Genomic DNA, 21,440 nt, shown 5'->3' with positions numbered 1-21,440 from the left:
TTTTGGAATGCTGCATTCAATTCTGGTCTCCCTGCTACAGGAAAGATATTGTTAAGCTTGAAAGGGCGCAGAAAAGCTTTACAATGATGTCACTGGGATTGTAGGGCCTGACATATAGGGAGAGGACAAGTGAGTTGGGCTACTTTCCCTGGAGTCTCGGAGGCTGAGGGGTGCCCTTTAAAGAGGTTCATAAAATTATGAGGAGCATGGATAGGGTGAGTTGACAAACTCTCTTTTTTTTTTCCCCAGGGTACGGGAGTCTAAAACTTGAGTTTAAGGTGAGAAAGAAAGATTTAAAAGGGACCTAAGGGACAACTTCATGCAGAGGGTTGTGCGTGTGTGGAATGAGCTGCCAGAGGAAGTGGTTGGAGGATGGTACAATTGCAACATTTTAAAAGGCATCTGGATGGGGACATGAATAGGAAGGGTTTAGAGGTATATGGGCCAAATGCTGGCAAATGGGACTAGATTAACTTGGGATATTGGTCAGCATGGACAAGTTGGACCGAAGGGTCTGTTTCCGTGCTATACGTCTCTGTGACTGTATATATTACTAGCTCTGTCTCAGTCCATAATTCTGTAAAGGTTTATGGATGGATGTACAATGGGACTTCCCAATGGATGGTCCTGGAGGATGATGCCTATGACAAGAAAGTGACATTTGAAACCTTGCTCTTTATCTCATCTTAACCTTAACCTTGAAAAGAATAGCCTCTGAATGCAGTGCACAATTGCTAAGTGCCTGAACTTTCTTCTCAATCGTATCAAAATTCTGCTGTGAAACAATTGGGACCAATATCTTAACTGGAAGGTAAAGGTGACATTTCATGAAGGGCTGTGTGACGTATAAATAGGGAGAATATTTATAGCTGTAGAGGAGTTAGCAACCACAGGACACCGATTGGAGATCTTTGGCAAAAGAGCCCCAGGAGGGAGATGTAAACTTTCTTTCGTACAGAAGCTTCTTGTAATCTGGAATTCTCCGCTTGGTGGAGTCGGGAAGCAGATTGAGTTGTAACATTTAAAGGGTATGGCACTGATTGGACACTGCTGTTGAATATCTGACACAGGCTTGATGATTCTCCTTCAGTGCTACACAATGCTATCTTTGTTTCTACATAGGACAGTACAGGCCCTTTGGCCCTCGATGTTGTGCCGACCTTTTATCCTACTCTAAGATCAGACTGACCTACATACCCTTCACTGTACTATCTTCTATGTGCCTATCCAAGAGTTGCTTAAATGTTCCTAATGTATCTGACTCCACTACCACCGCTGGCAGTGCATTCCACACACCCACCACACTCTGCGTAAAGACCTACCTCTGACATCTCCCCTAAACCTTCCTCCAATCACCTTAAAATTATGCTCCCTCTTGATGGCCATTTCTGCCCTGGGAATAAATCTCTGGTTATCTCCTCTATCTATGCCTCTCATCATCTTGTACATCTCTATCAAATCACTTCTCATCCTCCTTCACTCCAATGAGAAAAGCCCTAGCTCCCTCAACAATTCCTCGTAAGACACGTCCTCCAGTCCAGGCAGCATCCTGGTAAGCCTCTGCATCCTCTCTAAAGCTGCCACATCCTTTCCATAATGAGGCAACCAGAAGTGAACACATTATTTCAATTGTGGTCTAACCAGGACTCTCTAAGAGCTGCAGCATAACCTTGCGGCTCTTAAACTCAATCCCCCTGCTGTTCTTCTTCCTTCTGTTTCTCTGCCTTCCTTTTTGAAGAGCATCAACTCCCTCACTGGGGAAGGTCTACATGCTAACACCTTCTAATACTTCTTCTCCCAAGTGGCTATATCTATCTGATAACTTTGACAGGGAGGGGAATGTCTGGATGCACCAGCTTTTGTTGCTGCTCCCTAATTGCTCTTGAAGTAAACGATAAGCTGCCCTCTTGAACCACTGAAGTCCTTTTTGTATGGATAGACTGATGACGCTATTAGGAAGGGAGCTTCAGATGTGCGATCCAGTGACAGTGAATTGATGCATTTCCAAGTCAGGATAGTGAGTGGCTTGGAGGGGAACTTACACATGGTAGTGTTCCTATGCATCTGCTGTCCTTGTCTTTCTTGTTGGACGTATTTGTGGATTTGGAAGGTGATGCCGCTCACTTGGTGGGTTGCTGCAGTGCACCACGTACTGATGGTGGCGAGCATGTTTAATGGATGAGCTGTCAATCAAACGGGTTGCTTTGTCCTGGAATGTTTGGGAGTTCAACCACTGGGACTTAATAGCAGATTATAATGCTGTTCTTCCTTTGACCTCTGCACGAGACCATTTATGAAATGTCTGCCTTCAGTGGTTGCGTGAAAATTGGGACCAAAGATTCCAGCAAATTCCACTACCCCCTTCTCCACTCCTGTATATCTCTTCCCGCACCCATTTCCTCTAATAACAAAGTCAGTGCAGCCTTTCGGACTTCTATTGTCCCAGTCTTGGGTGAAGTTAACTAATCGTGTGATGGACTAATAACCTGAAACATGAACAGCTTGACTGCCCAGAAGTGGAAGTTTTGAGGGATATCTGGAGTTTGTGCAATGGCTTGAAATGTGACAGTGAATCATTCGCTGATTTTACAATTTTCGCATTCTCTCTCGCACGCTGTCTCTCTCGCACATCTGTGCGCACACACTCTCACATATTAGATATATATCTCATTGGAACAATTTTTTAACATGTTAGTTAAGTTCAGGTGTTTTCTGTGATTGATAGGAAACCATTTCCTGGACAACACTTATTCAATGAATGCTATCACTAGAACAGATGCCAATTTATGTGATTATTGGTGGCTATGGTGTACGAATTGGCTGTCACTGTCCCTACACGGTGTGATCACATTGTAAAAGTGCAAAGTCTCCAAGCCCACCTTGAGAACCAGAAATTCCAGATTCTAGTCTCCCCCAGAACGACTTGACTTTGTAAAGGAGCATTCATGACTGAGTGAGTGTGCCCAACTTTGGAAAGTTTTGCAGGTTATCCACATGTACCCATGGCAGTCGGTCAAATCAGGAGAGATTACTCATCAGCTGTGCTTGATATGGAGTGCTGCCCTTCAAGGTACAATTACTTCTGCTCTCAAAAGAAAAAACCGTACCTAATGTCCATTCCGGCTCATTTCTAATAACAGACAGAGTCATCGAGATGTACAGCACGGAAACAGATCTTTTGGTCCAACTCTTCCATGCCAACCAGATTATCCTAATCTAATCTCGTCCCATTTGCCAGCACTTGGCCCATATCCCTCTTAAACCCTTCCTAATCATATACCCATCCAGATGCCTTTTAAATGCTGTAATTGTACCAGCCTCCTTCACTTCCTCTGGCAGCTCATTCCATACACGCACCACCCTCTGTGTGAAAAAGTTGGCCCTTAGGTCTCTTTTATATCTCTTCCCCTCTCAACCTAAACCTATGCCCTCTAGTTCTGAATTCCCCCACCCCAGGGGAAAGACCTTGTCTATTTACCCTATCCATGTCCCTCAAGATTTTATAAACCTTTATAAGGTCATTCCTCCGCCTCCAACGCTTCAGGGAAAACAGCCCCAGCCTGTTCAGCCTCTCCCGATATGGGTAGGCAACTCCTATTTTCCTGGTTCTGAAATATTTTGGGCTAGCATGAAAGGTGCTATGTAAATGCAAGTTTGTACAGGAAGACATTTTCAGGTTTCAACGGCAATATACTGGAAGGGGCCTTTGCACATAAGAATAGCTTCTACTACCAGTCTGCCCTTCTTTCGGCAGAGGTGAGTATTCCAACATGAGAGTGATGAGCCATGTGATCGGAAAAGCGAAGCAATTTTTAGCCTAAATTAAGCGTGAAGAATCAGCTACAAGATGTCTATTTATAATTTCACAGAATGGCTTCACAGTTTCAATGTTTTCAACTTTTGGCAATGCACAGGACGATATTTAAAGCTGCATAAACGTTTATTGGGAGATTGGTCAGGAAATGGACGCTGTGAATCTTTGTGTTCACTTACTTGTTCCATGCACACAGAAGGAAACCGAGGGAGACTCTGTGGTTTGTCCATACTGTATTATCAGAATGCTCTTGCACATCGCTGGCTCAATACTTAAACAGTTTCCAAATGAAGCATTCTGCATTTGGGTATTGACTCATTGTTAAATCAAATTGGCATCAAGTGGTTTAAGTATCAGGTTGAGCTCATTTTTGCTAATGAAACGGCGCAATGGGATCAATGAGTATTATGATATGGTCTCTAAACCTTAGTGAAACTCAGACATCAAGCTGCATGGGCCGTCTTTGCCACTTACGTTCATCCTGATAGATAGCAGCAAAGATAATGACCATAGTAGTAGGCCACTCAGCCCATCGCCTGTGCTCCACCATACAATGAGATAATTGCTGATCATTTGCTGCCTTCATCCCCATAAACCTTGATTCCCTTACTGATTTGGAAATCTATTGTCTCTCATGCCATCAGGTGTATTTCAAAACAATAAAATACATGCATCAGTGGTAGGTTAGATTTCTATGAATGTAGTGACATTGTAAACAAATGTGAGATGGCCAAGTGCACTATAAATAACATACAACAGACAGAAGAAGGTTCTTTCTGTTCATTTTGAGAACAGCTAAAGAGAAATGTTGAACTTGAGTGGTGGAAATAGATGATTTCCTATTCTCACCCCTATCTCCACAAGTGTGAATATTGGGGTCAGTTTTTCAATGTAACCACGACCCAATGTCTATCATGAAACCCCACAAGCAAAAGATCAAAAGATCTTTCCTCATGGTATTGTTGCTGGACTGGTCATCCAGAGACCCAGGTAAAGTTTTGGGGACCGATTGTCGGGAGAATCCCATCTGGGTCACTAATGTCCTTCGGGGGGGGGGTGGGGGGCGATATTTGCAATCCTCACCTGGTCTGGCCTACAACTGACTCCAGACCCATGGTAATGTGATTGACTGTTAACTGCTCTCTGGGCAGTACATGCTGGACACACTCATCTCATGAATGTTTGTTTTTTTAAAATTCATTCTCTGTCTGGGTACATGGGTTAAGAACAAACACTTGAGAATGCAGATTAACCAATTGAAATTTCCCATGTGAGTCACTTTCAGCAAGCGAGTGACAGAAGATATTATTTTTGTTTTATTTACAATTTCCCATTATCCAGCTGACCACCCATGGTTATGATTCTGTCCTGCCACTATTTTTAGTGTGGCATTTGAAGACTGAATAGTATTGGACACTGTAAATATGTCTTTTATAGGGCAGCTAACCATGATTATGAAGAAGAGTTTTTTTTAATACATAAACAAGATGTGGAAATCATTGGCTAGGCCAATATTTTTTTTCTTTTTCTCCCTTTTTCTTTTTTTACCTTCAGAGTCAGTCCCCTAGACTGAGGGGATTCGAATCTCCTTGTTATATAATTCTTTACTTTCTTCTTAACCCAACCGCAGTTAGGCGGTAGTGCTTATATTTTCCCCAGCACCCATGTTGTGTGTGTACAGGTGTGAGACACAGTGAAAGACAATAGTATAAATCTTTATTCAATTTCCACCACCAGGAAGAAAGGAAACACCCGAGTGGCCAGTGACAAACGATGCCCTTCTCATCAAAGGGCAAGGCTGTGTGATCAAAAAAGTGAAGGGGAGGGCAGGGATTAAATGAAAATAGAGTTGGAAGGCCAGTATTTATTACTCATTCCCAATTGCACAGACAACAATTTAAGAATCAACTACATTGCTGTGCGCTTGGAGTCTCATGTAGGCCAGAGCCTAAGAGACATTAGTGAACTAGACAACAAACAACACGGTCACCATTAAACTAACTTTTTTAAACTTTTAATTAAATCTTAATTGCAGATTTTTTTTAAAAAATCAAACTTTTCCATCTGTCATGGTGAGAACAGTTCTGGATTGTTCCATCAGTAATGTTACAACTATGCCACTGCCTTCCATGAATAATATACAGCTGCAAGCAAATTTATTCTTAATGCTGCAAATCCTATTTTTGTTAACGATTTTACCAGCCAATTAACTCACTTAACTATCTCTCACTTGAAGAGTCCCTTCAGGAATTAATGATTGTGGTCATTTGATGATTCAAAACATGAGGACCCTGGGTCAACTTGTTGGTAAATGTTGTGAACAGGGGCTTCAAGATTAATTCTTGTGGTTTTTTTTTACAGCTCATGATTGTCTATTATCATGGATCATTGCCCTTATTCAATTGTCTACATAACAGTAAACATTTAATTTAGCATCTTTGTTTATCTTGAGATTTTTATTTTAAACCAATGCTTTGATCAAATTCCTATATAGTGGATGAATACTTTTTTCTCAGACAAAGCTGCAATCTTATAGTTTACAACATATGCTCTTGTAACAATTGACCATTGGCTTGGGTTTTGAGGGCCATAATTAGTTATTCGGCCCATCAAGCTTCTCTGCTGTCGAATCATGGCTGATATGTTTCTCAACCCTATTCCCCTGCCTTCTCTCTGTAACCCTTGATCCCCTTACTACTCAAGAACCTACCTATCTCTATCCTAAATACACTCAATGACTTGGCCTTTACAGCCTTTTATGGCCATGAGTTCCACAGATTCACCACTCTCTGGCTGAAGGAGTTCCTCCTCTTCCCAGTTCTAAAGGGTTGTGCCTTCACTCTTGAGTCCTAGTCTTTCCTACAAGTCCATGTCCACTCTATCTAGGCAACTCCGTATCCTGTAAGTTTCATTGAGATCCTCTCTCAACCTACTGAAGTCCATCACATACACTCCCAGAATCCTCAACTGTTCATCATTTAACAAATCCATCATTGCCAGGATCATGTAAACCTTCTCTGGACCCCCTCCAACGCCAGGTACATTCTTCCTTTGATTCAGGGCCCAAAACTACTCTCAATATTCCAAATGCAGTCTGACTAGAGTCTTATACAGCCTCAGCAGTACATTTCTGCTCTTGTGTTCTAACCCTTTTGAAATGAATGCTAACGTTGCATTTGCCTTCCTAATTACCAACTGAACCTCCATGTTAACCTTTAGAGAATCCTGAACTGGGACTCCCAAATCCCTTGTGCTTTAGATTTCTGAAGCCTTTCGCTGTTTAGAAAATAGAGTACACGTCTATTCTTTCCACCAAAGTGCATAACCTTACACTTTCCCACATTGTATTTTATCTGCCACTTCTTTTCCCACTCTCCTCGCCAGTTCAAGTCCTTCTGCAGCCTCCCCACCTCCTCAGTACTACCTGTCCCTCCCACTTATTTTTGTCATCTGTAAACTTGGTATATAGACCATGTCCACCGGCTTGCCTTTGTTTAACGCCATTACTGAACATTATGTTGCTGATTTCATCTATTATTTTCCTAACTATCTGTGACCTCTCAGTGACCCTTCATGTGACCCAAAATGTTAACTATGATTTCTTTCCGCAGATGCTGCCAGACCTGAGCTTTTCCAGCAATTTCTGTTTTTGACCTTAATTTTCAGCATCCACTGCTCTTTCGGTTTTTATTAGTTTGAATATTTAGGAGGGTGTGAGCAGGCGAAGGAAGATGTTGCAAGCATTAGTGAGCATGGTAGATTAGCCCCCTTGGTAGGAGATGGGTGCAGTAGCAGGTGTATAACAGAGGATGGTGGCATGTGCCCTGGCAGAGCACAGAAGGTCATTGATTGTCCTGCATTGCTGGGAATTTCCCCAAATCATGGAGACAGCGCTGACCTGGATGGTATAATGAGATCGGGCTGGCATGATGTAATGGCATGTTGTCCCTGTCAGTCCTGAGGAAAGAGGATGATCCTTGTCTGTACCATCCCATTCACCAGAACTCTGCTGCCAACTTGCCTCTCCACCTTCTGAGGGTGGGGTTGGGGGGGGGCGGTTACCTTTCAGACGATGGGATGTTGTAGACTCGCTCCACACCAACCCCAATTGACTTGACACATGGCACTGGTGCCAGGAGTCCCAGGATGCCCTGGCAGTGACACGTACTTCTGCCGCTGATGATGAAGAAGATAGAATGAGCTAGGTGTTAGAGAAGAATAGTGTCTAGATTTTAAAAAAAGATTGAATTTTGAAGAATATTGTCAGAATAGGGCTCATGGAGTGATTAAATGCAAAGTCACCATAGTCATAGAGATGACTGGTGGGGAGTTTAACCTGAGGATCACTATGGCTCAGGTGGGGGTGGGGTGGGGGGGGGTTGAGTTTGAGAAGGTCAGGCTTTCATGGTAACTTCGGTTAGTGTGGGAATCAAACCCATGCTGACAGAGAGAAATCTTTATGAAACTTGCCAAAGTTGACAATTAGGTCAAGGATCTAAGTTTTACCAGAGATCAGCAATAAAACAAGATACGAAATGGCCTTGCTGGTCTCCTCAGTGTCAATACAGTCAGGCATCCGCTCTAATTATACACAAGGGAATGGCCCAAAGAAAACATTGTTTCGGATTGAGGTCTCTGACAGCCCAGTGGTCAATAAACTCAAGTGGTGCTTCTACCTCTTTTGTTCTTTCCCGTTGAGATATTTTCTAATCAGCTGTTCAGAGCAGGCAGGAGTTTAACTCAGGCCTCCTGTCCTAGAGGTGCAGTAAGTACCACAAGAATCGCTTTTCGTCCATTTACTGTCACCAGCTTCCAATTTCACTATCCAAGCTAATTGTTAAAAAGTCTCTGCTGACCTTACACTAATCGCTTCATTTGAACAGTCACAGGTAGGCAGAGTCATACAGCGCAGAAACTTACCCTTCGGTTCAATGTGTCCATGTCAACCAGGTTTCCCAAACAATGGGGAGGCAATGGCCAAGCGGTATTGTCGCTGGACTGTTAATCAAGAGACCTAGGCCATGTTCTAGGGACCCAGGACACAGCAGATGGTAGAATTTGAATTCAACAAAAATCTGAAATTAAGAATCTAATGATGATCATGAATTCATTGTCAATTGTTGCAAATAACGCATCTGGTTCACTAATGTCCTGTAGGGAAGGAAACTGCCAATGTATGGTTATCCACTTTGGTGGCAAGAACAGGAAGGCAGATTACTACCTAAATGGGATCAATTTAGGTAAAGGGGCAATACAATGAGAGCTGGGTGTTCTTGTACACCAGTCAATGAAGATAAGCATGCAGGCACATCAGGTAGTGAAGAAGGCTAATATCATGCTGGCCTTCGTAACAAGAGGGATTGAGTATAGAAGTGAAGAGGTTCTTCTGCAGCTGTACAGGGCCCTGGTGAGACCACACCTGGAGTACTGTGTGCAGTTCTGGTCTCTGAATTTGAGGAAAGACATACTGGCGATTGGAGTGCAGCGTAGGTTCACGAGGTCAATTCCTGGAATGGCAGGACTACCTTACGCTGAAAGACTGGAGCGACTGGGCTTGTATACCCTTGAGTTTAGAAGACTGCGAGGGGATCTGATTGAGACATAAGATTATTAAAGGATTGGACACTCTGGAGGCAGGAAACATGTTTCCGCTAATGGGTGAATGCCGAACCAGAGGACACAGCTTAAAAATACAGGGTAGACCATTTAGGACAGAGATGAGGAGAAACTTCTTCACCCAGAGAGTGGTGGCTGTGTGGAATGCTCTGCCCCAGAGGGCAGTGGAGGCCCAGTCTCTGGATTCATTTAAGAAAGAGTTGGATAGAGCTCTCGAGGATAGTGGAATCAAGGGTTATGGAGATAAGGCAGGAACAGGATACTGATTAAGGATGATCAGCCATGATCATATTGAATGGTGGTGCAGGCTCGAAGGGCAGAATGGCCTACTCCTGCACCTATTGTCTATTGTCTATTATCCTTACCTGATCTGGCCTGCATGTGACTCCAGACCTGCAGCAAATGTGGTTAACTCTTAACTGTCCTCTGGGCAATTAGGAATAGGCAGTGAATGCTGGCATAGCTAGCGATGTCCTCATCCCATCAATGAATTAGAAAAAAACTCAACTAATCCCACTTACCTGTATCTGACCCATGTCCCTGTAAATCTTTCACATTCATGTACCTATCCAAGTGTCTTTTTAAATGTTGTAGCTGTGCCTGCATCTACCACTTCCTTTGGTAGTTCATTCATATACCCTCAGGTCCATGTTTGATGCTTAACTGTGTGCAACTCATCACCACACCACCATCTTATACATGAACCGCTGTACCTAAATGATGGTTAACCCCAACAAGTAGAACTAGACCAGGTTTGGGTCTGACTCACCCCCACTTCCTTTACAAATTTATACCTGCTCTGGTTTTACTCTTCCTTGGAGTCAACACGGGAATGAAATCAGACTGGGTGTGGAACTGATGCCTGACTTGAATGCTCCCCACTCCCTGTTTTTTGCTGCAGGTCAGTTAGGGTTAAAATTGGGGTTGTACTCCTGCTGTACCTGACCTGTCACAAATAGACATGTTGAATTCTGGACTAACCTCTAGAGAAACAGAAAGTTGTCTCACTCTGCAAGAATGTGCTGTTATGTACTGAATTTCTGCAAATTCACAAGAACCTCCTATGTGGCGTCCAGGTGTGAGACAGTAGATTTTGTAGCTTAAAATAAACCTGAGCAGAACAGTGTGACACATATAATCATTCATTTTGTGAAGCTATTCAACATGATAAAGTACTACATAAATGCATATGTTGTTATTTTATGTTTCACTTTCATTCTCGTCTGTGCTGGCTCATGGAATATGCCAAAGGGAAAGATATTGCTTGGTGTGACCATCTTCATTTGACATTTAATTAATTACCGTTGCTGGATTCTCTTACTCATTCATGGACTATGGGTATCACTGGTTGGGCCACAATTGCTGTCCTTCCCGATTTGCCCCTTCATCTGAGTGGTTGGCTACAGCCATTTCAGATGGCAGTTATTAGCCAACCACATTGCTGAGGGTCTGGAGTCACATGCAGATCAGACAGGTAAAGATGGCAGTTCCTCTCCCTAAAGGATTAATAAAACTGATTCTTCATGATTGGCTTAATTTCAGATTTTTTTCTAAATTTAACTTGAATTGCACCATTTGCCACAGTAGGATTCACTCTCACCCCAGCTGGTGAAGTGTGGCAGCACAATACGTTGCACCAATCCCCAAGGCTCCCTTTACAGAACCTATCAACTCTACCATCTAGAAGTACTAAAGCAAAAGGCACATGGGAATACCACCTTCCTCGATTCATCTGCCACACTAACTTAGAACTTTTTTTAACATCACTTCACTGGAGCTGGGTCAAAGTAGCAGAACTCCCTGGCTAACTGTATGTTACATGGCCTGCAGTGGTTCTTTACCACCACAAGCTTTCAAGAGCAGTTAGAGATGGACAGCAAATATTGGCCTTTTACTTGCTCACATCCCATGTACAAACATAAAAACAAAATACAATTCTTCTCCCTTGTTCATTATCCATATTCAAATATGATGTTTCGAATGAGATTATTTGAGTTCCCCTTTAACATGCACACAATACAATTGCTTTGTAGCCAGAGGGACCACCCATCAATAAGCCACCAGCAAGGAAGTCCCAATTCTCATTGCCTCTCAAACCAGTAAGGTCGCACAACTTTCATGAATTTATCTTCAAAAAGCCCCTACATTTTGTGACATCTGCCATCAGATGATATGTTTCATGTCAGCCTGGTCCAAGTAGGTGGCCTGTGCTGTTTGTTGATCATCCACTGTTATTCCCTCGGCTCAAGGAATTTTATCTGTGCCACTCGGTTTGGTATTTCGCCCAATTTCCTCTTCTAGGCGAGGAACACTGGGTGTCAGCAGTCCACCCCATGGAAGAGGCATCAGGAAGAAGCCTGTTCTCCAGACAAATACACCAAGCCAGGGTAACTGTGAAGCTATCAGGAGCCAGGACTCTTCTCCAATCCATTGCCTCCCTCCTCCAGGGCAAGAGAGTCATAGAAATGTACAGCACGGTCTAACTCGTCCATGCCGACCAGATTATGAGGCCAATTGCGTTACCCCAAACTTTTATCTAAAATTTGGGAACTCCATACAGAAAATAAATCCAGTCTGAAATCATCTTCTTCATATGGCTCATCTACAGATACTTCAAACTATTGGAGGTTTTGAGAGTGAATAGGGAGAAACTGTTTCCATTGGGTTGAAAGTCAGTCACTAAAGGACATTGATTGATTGGATGGAAACAGTGGTGTAGTGGGACTAGTCACTGGACTAGAGATGAGGAAAGCTGAAAATGTGTTGCTGGAAAAGCGCAGCAGGTCAGGCAGCATCCAGGGAACAGGAGAATCGATGTTTCGGGCATAAGCCCTTCTTCAGGAATCAGAGATGAGGAAAAGCTTCTTCACCCAGAGAGTGGTGTGTGTGTGGAATACTCTGCCCCAGAGGGCAGTGGAGGCCCAGTCTCTGGATTCATTTAAGAGTTGGATAGAGCTCTCAAGGATAGTGGAATCAAGTGTTATGGAGATAAGGCAGGAACAGGATACTGATTAAGGATGATCAGCCATGATCATAATGAATGGTGGTGCAGGCTCGAAGGCCAGAATGGCCTACTCCTGCACCTATTGTCTATTGTCTATTGACTGATTATTCAAAGAGCCAACCAATGTCTGGGGCAAGAGTTCATATTCCCACGATGGAATTACTAAATCTGAACTTGAAAGGTAGTCTCGATAATGGTGGCCATGAAAATGATAATTGTTGTAAGAACCTCATTCCTTTTTAAGGATGGAAATCTACTGTCCTTATCACATCTGGCCTTCATGTGACTCCAGAACCACAACAACCAGGTTTGTTCTGAAGTAACCCAAGGAGAAATTCTGTTCTAGGACAGTGAGCAGAGACTTGGTGGGACTTCTTGCTGATTTTTACCAATTATACCTCCCATTCTTTGGAGGGGAAAAGTAGAAAAGCAGCCAGATGATGAGAGTTTTGTTTTACATTGAGCTGTGATGGAAGCAGATTTGTTCTGATGTTTCAATTGGATAAATAGTTGAAAGTGGGAAAGGTTTTCTGAATTAAGTGGGGAGTGGTGGGGAAAGCAGAGTGTGGGATTAAATGGATAGCTTTTTCAAAGTACAGGCATCAATAAGATGAGCTGAATTGCCACTGCTTATGCTGTATGCATTGTAGACCATAAGCTGGAGAGTAAAAGTCTTTGTTTGTATAGACAAACGATATCGTGAAATCGTGGGAGCAAACTATATTTTCTAGAATTTAAATGAAAACCCAAAGAACTGAAGATGCTGTAAATCAGAAACAAAAACAGAAATTGCTGGAAAAGCTCAACCGGTTTGGCAGCATCTGTGGAGAGCTCTGAGGATCACTGGACCTGAAACACTAACTGATTTCTCTCCACAGATGCTGCCTGACCTGTTGAGATTTTCCAGCAATTTCTGGTTCTGTTTTCTTGTTCGGTTTGTTTTAACATAAATAAATATCCTCACCTTTTTCACAATGAATTTGATTGCATTGCATGTTTGTGCTCACCATTTTATACCAGTTCTCAGTGGTCCACCTCTTAAAAAATATTGTCTTTTCTGTTTTCACTCTGTAGCTTCAACGCTTGAAGAGGTCACTGTCCTTCAAGACAATCCTCAGAAGTAAAAGCGTTGAGAACTTTTTCCAGCGGTCCAACAGTGAAGTGAAATTTCCAGCCGAGATACTGCCTCCTCCACCCACTCCACCCCCAACACCGCCCACTGCTCTCCTGCCAGATGTATCACCCATCAATGAGCCACCAGCAAGGAAGTCCCACCAAGCCTCGTTACCTCTCAAACCAGTAAGGTCGCACAACTTTCAAGAATTTGTCTTCAAAAAGCCTACATTTTGTGACATCTGCCATCACATGATTGTAGGTATGTTTCATGTTAGTTGGGACATGCAACACTTCGGGTGGTGCTCACTAACGGAAAGCTGGAATTTTGAGATTCCGTGCAACATTCCTGGTCCACCAATGAACCATCATTGCATCCACAATTCATCATGAACAGTAACACTTATGCAGCAGTTACTTGGTGGCTGTATTTTCAAGACAGTCCTCAGAAGTAAAAGCATTGAAAATTACTTTCAGTTGCCCAACAGTGCAGTGAAATTCCCAGCAGAGGGAGTGCCTCCTCTGAGTCCAGCCCCCAAAGTGTCCAGTCATAGCCATGTTGTGGAGGTGCCGGTGTTGGACTGGGGTGGACAAAGTCAGAAGTCACACATCACCAGGTTATAGCCCAACAGGTTTATTTTAAATCGCAAGCTTTCAAAGCGCTGCTCCTCCTTCAGGTGACTTTACCTGACGATGGAGCAGTGCTGTGAAAGCTTGTGATTTCAAATAAACCTGTTGGGCTACAACTTGATGTAGCCAAGTGGCTAAGGTGATGGGTTAGAAGTCTGTGGGGGTTACGCTGCATTGGTTCAAATCCTGTTGATTATGGTTCCTGTTTTGCGGCTGAAACTAGAACTAGGGAGCATAGTCTCAAATTATGTGGGAGCAGATTTAGGACTGAGTTGAGGAGGAACTTGTTCACCCAAAGGGTGGTTAATCTTGGAACTTCCTGCCCAGTAACGCTACCTCCACTGAGTGTTTTTAAAGCAAAGATAGATTGATTTTTGAACAGTAAAGGAATTAAGGGTTATGGTGAGAGGCCAGTTCGGTGGAGCTGAGCCCTCAAAAAGATCATGATCGTGTTGAATGACCGAATAGGTTGAAGGGGCCAGGTGGCCTTCTCGTGCTCCTAATTCTTATGTTCTTACCTTTTTCACTTTTGATTGGAGACTGGAATTTGGATTTTATTTTGGTGTGTGGATTTGTTACTTGAAGGATGAGTCTGCTTTTTAATGATATGTTGCAATGTTAAATCTACAAATTTGCATAGTACATTCATCAGGGAACTATCAAGTGTGACCTTTATATGCCTCTGGTAAATCAATACTACTTTTCTGTTCGATTCTTTCCATACTCCTGTACCTTTTATATGAAGAATATTGCCAGCAATTATCCTTGCACACCAAAAAAAAAATGCTCCCAAGTAGTCTGTACCATTGGTTGTATTCCATTTAAACCTTTCTTCGGCTTACTTGGTATAACCCTAACAGCAATACCTTCTATTCTTTTCTTTCATCAGATTAATCTTTTACTGAAGGCATCTATCCTATTCCCACCAGTTAGTTCTTGTGGTAGCAATAAGTTTCACATTCTAACCACACTCTGGCTAATGTAGCTCCGAATAACTGAATGTATTAGTGACTATCTTATACTTAAGGTTTGAAAGCCCTGCCAAACTGGAAACTTCCTCTCTATATACACCCAATCAAACCCCCTTCATAATTTTAAAGACTTCTATTAGATCACGCACCAGTCTCTTTCCAAGACACAATGGCCCAGATCTTGTTTCTGGCTAAAACACCAGTGCCAGTATGATATGACCTGAGCATTCCCTATACCTTAAGCTTTGCAATGTTATATACCACAAAGACTAGGTCTTGTTGAGATAGATGTCTTGAAGTTTAGTTACAACACTAACTATTTACACTGCTTAAGATATCAGACTTGCACATAGTCGGAGATCTGTGATTATTAACTGCACAGAGTAAAGACTGGAAGCAGGTTACTGTTATTTTTACAGAAGGTGAAACCTTCTATACTGGAACTACATATGTCATGCTGCTATTAACTATCTTAAAAGTACACTGTGTTGTTTTGAGATCTATGCAATAATACATCGACCCCAATTTGTTGAGCCTTTCCTAATAGTCCTGGTTTCCTCCTTTTGTAGCTCTTTTTTGCATCTTCTCCAGTGCCTCTAAATGATTTTTACTGGAAATATACAATTATAGAATTTTATGGTACAGAAGGAGGCCATTCAACCCATTGCATCAATACTGGCTCCCAAAAGAGCGCCCCAGCTAGTCCCATTCTTTAGCCTTCTGTCCATAGCCCTCCGCAGTCCTCTGGAGACTAACATTATGCTCAGTGTTTCAAATGTTGTTTCAGCGTGTTTCTAGGTAATTTTAATAAGCATTTTCTTTCTGCAGTCCTGCTGTCAGAATTGTACAAAGCCCATTTTAGATGCAGAGACATCACTTTAATGTTAACTCACTTCCAACTGCTAAGGGGTGGAAATGCTGGTCTAACACTTTTTCATATGGTGATTCACAGAGATAAATAATAGAGATTTGATGAGCTGTCTGACTTGGTGCAGTGGAAGTGAATCTTTTAAAAGGTAGAGTCAAATCCTAAACATCTGAACCTGCCCAAAATTCATTCTTTAATCTGATTAAGCACAAATTGTTGAGTGGGATCCAATTTGTGGTTAAATTTGTGATTAGTGAAGAACATCTCATTTTTAATTATCAAAGGAAATTAGGAGTCTATAAATGTTTTCGACTTTTGGAAGGATCCAGCATAGAGTAGTTTATATAGATAGTACAGAATAAAGTTTCCTGACGCAATTTATTTTTAATAGCACTGTGGTCATATTATTTGCTGATGATAGCAACAGCAAGAAGATTGGATAAGAAATTAAAGACAACAGGGCAAGGACAGATTTTCAGATAACCTTAGGTAACCTCACTTTTGAGAGTTCAAAGGCAGAGCTGATGCTGCTCTCCATAAAGTCAAGGGGTGCAAGACCCAGGATGCCCCTTCCTAAACCTCTCAACATTTCCCCTCCTTAAAGATGCCGCTGAAACATTAACACAGAGCAGAGCTGCTGGTTATCTGCCACTCTATCTCCTCTCGTGAGCTTTTGTCGGATAATGTTGCTGCAAAGCCCCTTGGGACATTTTGATTGTGTTGAAGGTACAGTAATAATTTTTACTTTCATAGCCATCATTTCAATCAAAATAACAGATTAGTTTGACAATTGCATTTGGGTTTTGGTGTCCAATTTTTGGGTGTTTTTTTTAAATTGCATTCCTGAGTCAATAGATAGAAAAATGATGTTTTTTTCCCCAGGTGCTGCTTAGTTATGTTTGTAAAAGACAGAATACAATAATAAGTGCATCCCATGTGCAGTTTTGGTCTCCCTATTTCAGAAAGCCGTGACGTGGAGGTGCCGGTGTTGAACTGGGATGAGCAAAGTCGGAAGGCACACCACACTAGGTCATAGTCCAACAGGTTTATGTGAAATCACTAGCTTTTGGAGTGCTCCAATAGATCTGTTGGACTATGACCTGGTGTTGTGTGACTTTATTTCAGGTAGGATTTAAATATGATGGAGGCGGTTCAGAGGAGGTTTATTAGATTTAATCCCCGTAATGAGCGGGTTATCTTTTTGAGGAAAGGTTGGGCTTATTTCCACTGGAGTGTCAAAGAGTGAGAGGTGGTTGGATTGAAATGTACAAGATCCTGAATCGTCTTGAGAAGATTGCAAGGATGTTTTCCTCTTGTTGGGGAGACCAATGCTAGAAGGATACAAATGAAGAGAAATCATCTCCCTCAGAACGCTGTGTGATGTTGCCTGCTAAGGGAGAGAGCTCCAATGGAGTTGGAGTAATTTAAAAATGTTTAAAGACAGAGGCCAGTATCAAAGAGGAGTCATCTCAGACTGAACTGGTAACTCTGTCTCTTTACAGATGTTGCTCGACCAACTGAGTTTCTCCAGCAATTTGCTTTTTACTGCAGATGCTGGAAGTTTGAAATATTTTGACTTTATTAGATAGATGCTTGTTGAGCAAGGCCATAAAATATGATTGTGGTTGATAGGAATAGTGGAGTTTTGAAGCACAAGATATCAGTCATGATCTTATTGTGGATCAGTTTCAAAGGGCCGAATGCTGGAGATTAGAGCCAAGAGTGTGGTGCTGGAAAAGCACAGCAGGTCAGACAGCATCTGAGGAGCAGGAAAATCAGCACTTTGGGCAATCTGCCTGCTGTGCTTTTCCAGCACTACACTCTTAACTCAAAGGGCTGAATGATCTACTTAGGCTCTTAGTTCATATTTCATTATATGGGGAGGTGTTGCTGAATAGTTTTTCCACGGGATTATTAATCCTGAGATCCAGATAATATTCTGGGGACCCGGGTTCAAATCCCACCACGGCAGATGTTGAAGTTTGAATTCAATAATCTGGAATTAAGAGTCTGATGATGACCATGAAATCATTGTGGATTGTTGGAAAAGCCTGATCCAGTTCACTAATCTCCTTTCAGAGAAACAAAACTGCTATCCTCATCTGGTTTAGTGTACATGTGTTCCCTGATGCTCAGCAATGAGATTGATTCATAATTGTCCTTTGGGGGAATTTCATATCCCACAGTGCGGGTGGGATTTGGGGTTGAGAGGGTGAGGTGATTGCATGGTGGCTCAGTGGTTAGCAATGCTACCTCACGACACCAGCGATCTGGGTTCGATTCCAGCCTCAGGTGACTGTCTGTGTGGCGTTTGCACGTTCTCCCCGTGTCTGCATGGGTTTCCTCTAGGTGCTCCAGTTTCCTCCCACAATCCAAAGATGTGCAGGTTAGGTGGATTGGCCATGCTAAATTGCCCATAGTGTCCAGGGATGGTTGGGTTAGCCAGGGTAAATCCAGGGTTAAAGGGATAGGATAGGGGTGTGGGTCTGGGTGGGACACTCTTTGGAGGGTCAGTGTGCACTGAATTGGCCGAATTGGACCGTTTTCACACTCTAGGGATCCTATGATGCTAACTTCTTGTGGCTCATGTACTAAAACACTTGGGTTTCTCTGCACCTTTGAATTCTGCAGTTGTTCTCCATTTAAGTAATCTCCACATTTTTGTACTTCCTGCCAAAGTGAACAACTTCATCATTTCCCACATTGTATTCCATCTGCCAGGATTTTCACTCCATCTACAGCCATCTGTAACCTCCTTATGTTTTCTTCACAATAGACGTTCCTATCTTTGTCATTTTGTAAACGTGTCACCCATGCCTTTGCTGCCCTATACATCATTGATATAAATTGTAAAAAGGTGAAGCCCTAGCACAGACCCCTGGGCTACTCCTGTCATCACACCCTGCCAACCAGAAATGCATACTCTGTTTTCTACCAGCCAGCCAATCTTCTATTCATGCTAATATGTCTGACACTACACCAGCTCCTATTTTGCATTAAATGCTTTGATGTGGCACTTTATCAAATCTTTTCTGGAAATCCAAGTACAGCATGTCAGCAGGCTCTACTTTATCCCTTGCACAGATTATTCCTTTAAAGAACTCCGTTAAGTGTGATTTCTGTTTCACAAAAACATGCTGACTTTTTCAAGTTACATTGTTTCTTTCCAAGTGCCCAGCCATAACCTTTTTAACATTAATTCTACACCTTCCCACAACAGACATCAAACTAACTGCCTTGTTGTTTCCTGTTCTCTGCATCCCTTGCCTCCTTGAATAAAGGATTTGTATTTGCTACTTTTCAGTTTTAATGTATCCTTTCCAAAATGTTGTGAATTTTGGAAAATTAACATCAACAAATATCCAACCTCAGTAGCCTGCTAGGAAGAAGTCAGGAGAACCTAGAGACTTACTGTCCTGCAGTTACATCAATTTGCTCAATCTCCCTTTCTTTAGTGATTGTAGTTTCAGTAGGTTCCCCCCTGCCGCCACCCCTTGCACTGCCTGATTTTCAGCTGTTACTGGAAATTTTGTCTATCACCAATAGTGAAGATAAGAACAAAATATTTGTTCTCTTTCATTTGCCATTTCCTCCTTATCTACTATTAACTCCTATTATCAGTCTCTAGAACACTCACTTTACTTACACTTCTGTCTCTTGGATACCTTTTGGAACTCTGCCTTCGATTTTTATATTTCTAGATAGCATCTTAGTTCCTATCAAGGCTTTAAGGTAAGGTCTGGTTTAACATGCATATCCATGACTTTATACCTCTGTCAGAATTATAGCATGCACATGGTAGGACTTGGTCTATGTGATGCAGAAGTGCAAGGACGTTCAAAATTAAGTAAATAGATAAATAAATCATTGCTGTAAAAGCCACCCCAGTTCTATCTTTTCTATAATGAGTTTGTGATTAATGGCCTGGCCTGTTGTGGGCCCCATTCTTCAATTTGGCTAACACTTCAATAATAAATGAAGCAGAAAGTTTACTTTAAGATGTCAGTGACCCGAATAATAGTTCCCTTTTGATTCCAGCCCTGCTTCACATGATCTGCTGCCCCTTGTTGAAATCGATCACTTGCTGCTAGATTCTTCTGGTGGATCCTGTGGGGTTTGTAATGGTGTTCTGAAGTTCCACTTAGTAACTGCCTTGCTCCCAGATCTGACATTCTTGAGCATTGGAATCCTGTCGGAATTATTGAAACACTGAAGCAATGCCTTATGCAGATGCAGTGGCCACACAAAACAGGGATTTAGCTTGGGGATCACAGCAGTGAATTTGGCACTGCAGCTGCTCTTCCTTTGTTAAAAAAAAATAAATTGCAGTGATTTATTGTTTGGTTTAAGAGGTCCAGAAGAGTCGTTCACCATTTTAAGTTTGCTCAGTTTATTGACTAGGCAGTCCTGGATTTGGCTGTAATCTCTTAAATTTCTCACACGTGATATGTGTCACTGGCTCGGCAGCAAAGAGAGCAGCCTGATGTAATTTACATTCCTGAGAACCACGGGTTGGATTTGATATTTCTATTCAAAGGCAAGTGGTCTTGCAAAGCGCAAGATTTTGCCACTTTGTTATCCGCTCCCCGTGTGCCTCCTGTTTGGGTGGGTTGTGGGGGGTGGGGTTAGTGTAGCTATCAGATGGTCTGGTTACCCTCGGACCTATTGATGCCTGTCATTGACCAGTTACTGACCTCTGGAGTGCCTCCTCTGCACCCTATTTTACCTATAGCCAGGACAAGGACCACACCAAGTGGGCAGTCCAGTTGGTTTGACTGTGCAAGTTAGCATTGGGCAAAATGTGGCAGCTGTGGGTGGAGAGCTTACTTTTGGAGGTATCTCACCCCTATCCCACTTGGGATTGACTTTTATAGAAGAGGGAAAGGGCCCTTCTGCCCATTACGTCTGGGCTAGAGATCATCTGTAAAGGTTCTCACTCGGCCTTTTCTGCTCCAAAGCACTGCCCCACTTGGGTCACAATCTCTCCCCACTTTTTACCACTCTCCCCAGCCTTTAAAACTCACCCCACTTCCTCCCCACACCTCCCTGGGTCTAGGTGAGATACTGTTCGGAGGGTCGGTGTGACATCAATGGGACAAATGGCCTGCTTCCACATTGTAGGGATTCTATGATTCCACCCAATTGTTACATAAGTTTAAATTCTTGTATCTGGTGAGTTTGTCAGTATTCTTACCTCCAGGCTAAAGATTCAGAAATACTCCAGGAATGTGTAGAGGACACAGATAACAGACACTTTGGCAGCGAAATGCTATGGCCAAGACTTCGCAAAGCCGGGCTAGGTTTTCACTTGAGTTAATCAATAACAAATGACCTTCAATCCAAACGAAGTAGTCCAACAGGTGAACGCATTGCAATGGGACTTGGCAAGTGGCATATTGAAAGATGCCCCAGGACTGAATTTTA

The 21,440-nt window shown here is 42.5% G+C and overlaps 1 protein-coding gene across 1 annotated transcript in view; it reads left to right on the top strand.

Moving 5' to 3' along the window:
• Nucleotides 1-21,440, top strand: part of LOC122539796 (SH3 and cysteine-rich domain-containing protein 2-like) — a 128,069-nt gene that overhangs the window by 50,152 nt on the left and 56,477 nt on the right. Inside the window, exon 2 of the mRNA XM_043674858.1 lies at nt 13,509-13,809. Coding sequence (XP_043530793.1) covers nt 13,509-13,809 — 301 coding nt within the window. The remainder of the gene's footprint in view (nt 1-13,508; nt 13,810-21,440) is intronic.

The sequence above is a fragment of the Chiloscyllium plagiosum genome, chromosome 33, assembly GCF_004010195.1.
Source record: "Chiloscyllium plagiosum isolate BGI_BamShark_2017 chromosome 33, ASM401019v2, whole genome shotgun sequence".
NCBI classification, from domain to species: Eukaryota; Metazoa; Chordata; class Chondrichthyes; order Orectolobiformes; family Hemiscylliidae; genus Chiloscyllium; species Chiloscyllium plagiosum.
Note: the sequence above shows the minus strand (reverse complement) of the source record. Positions and strands in the feature narration are given on the sequence as shown.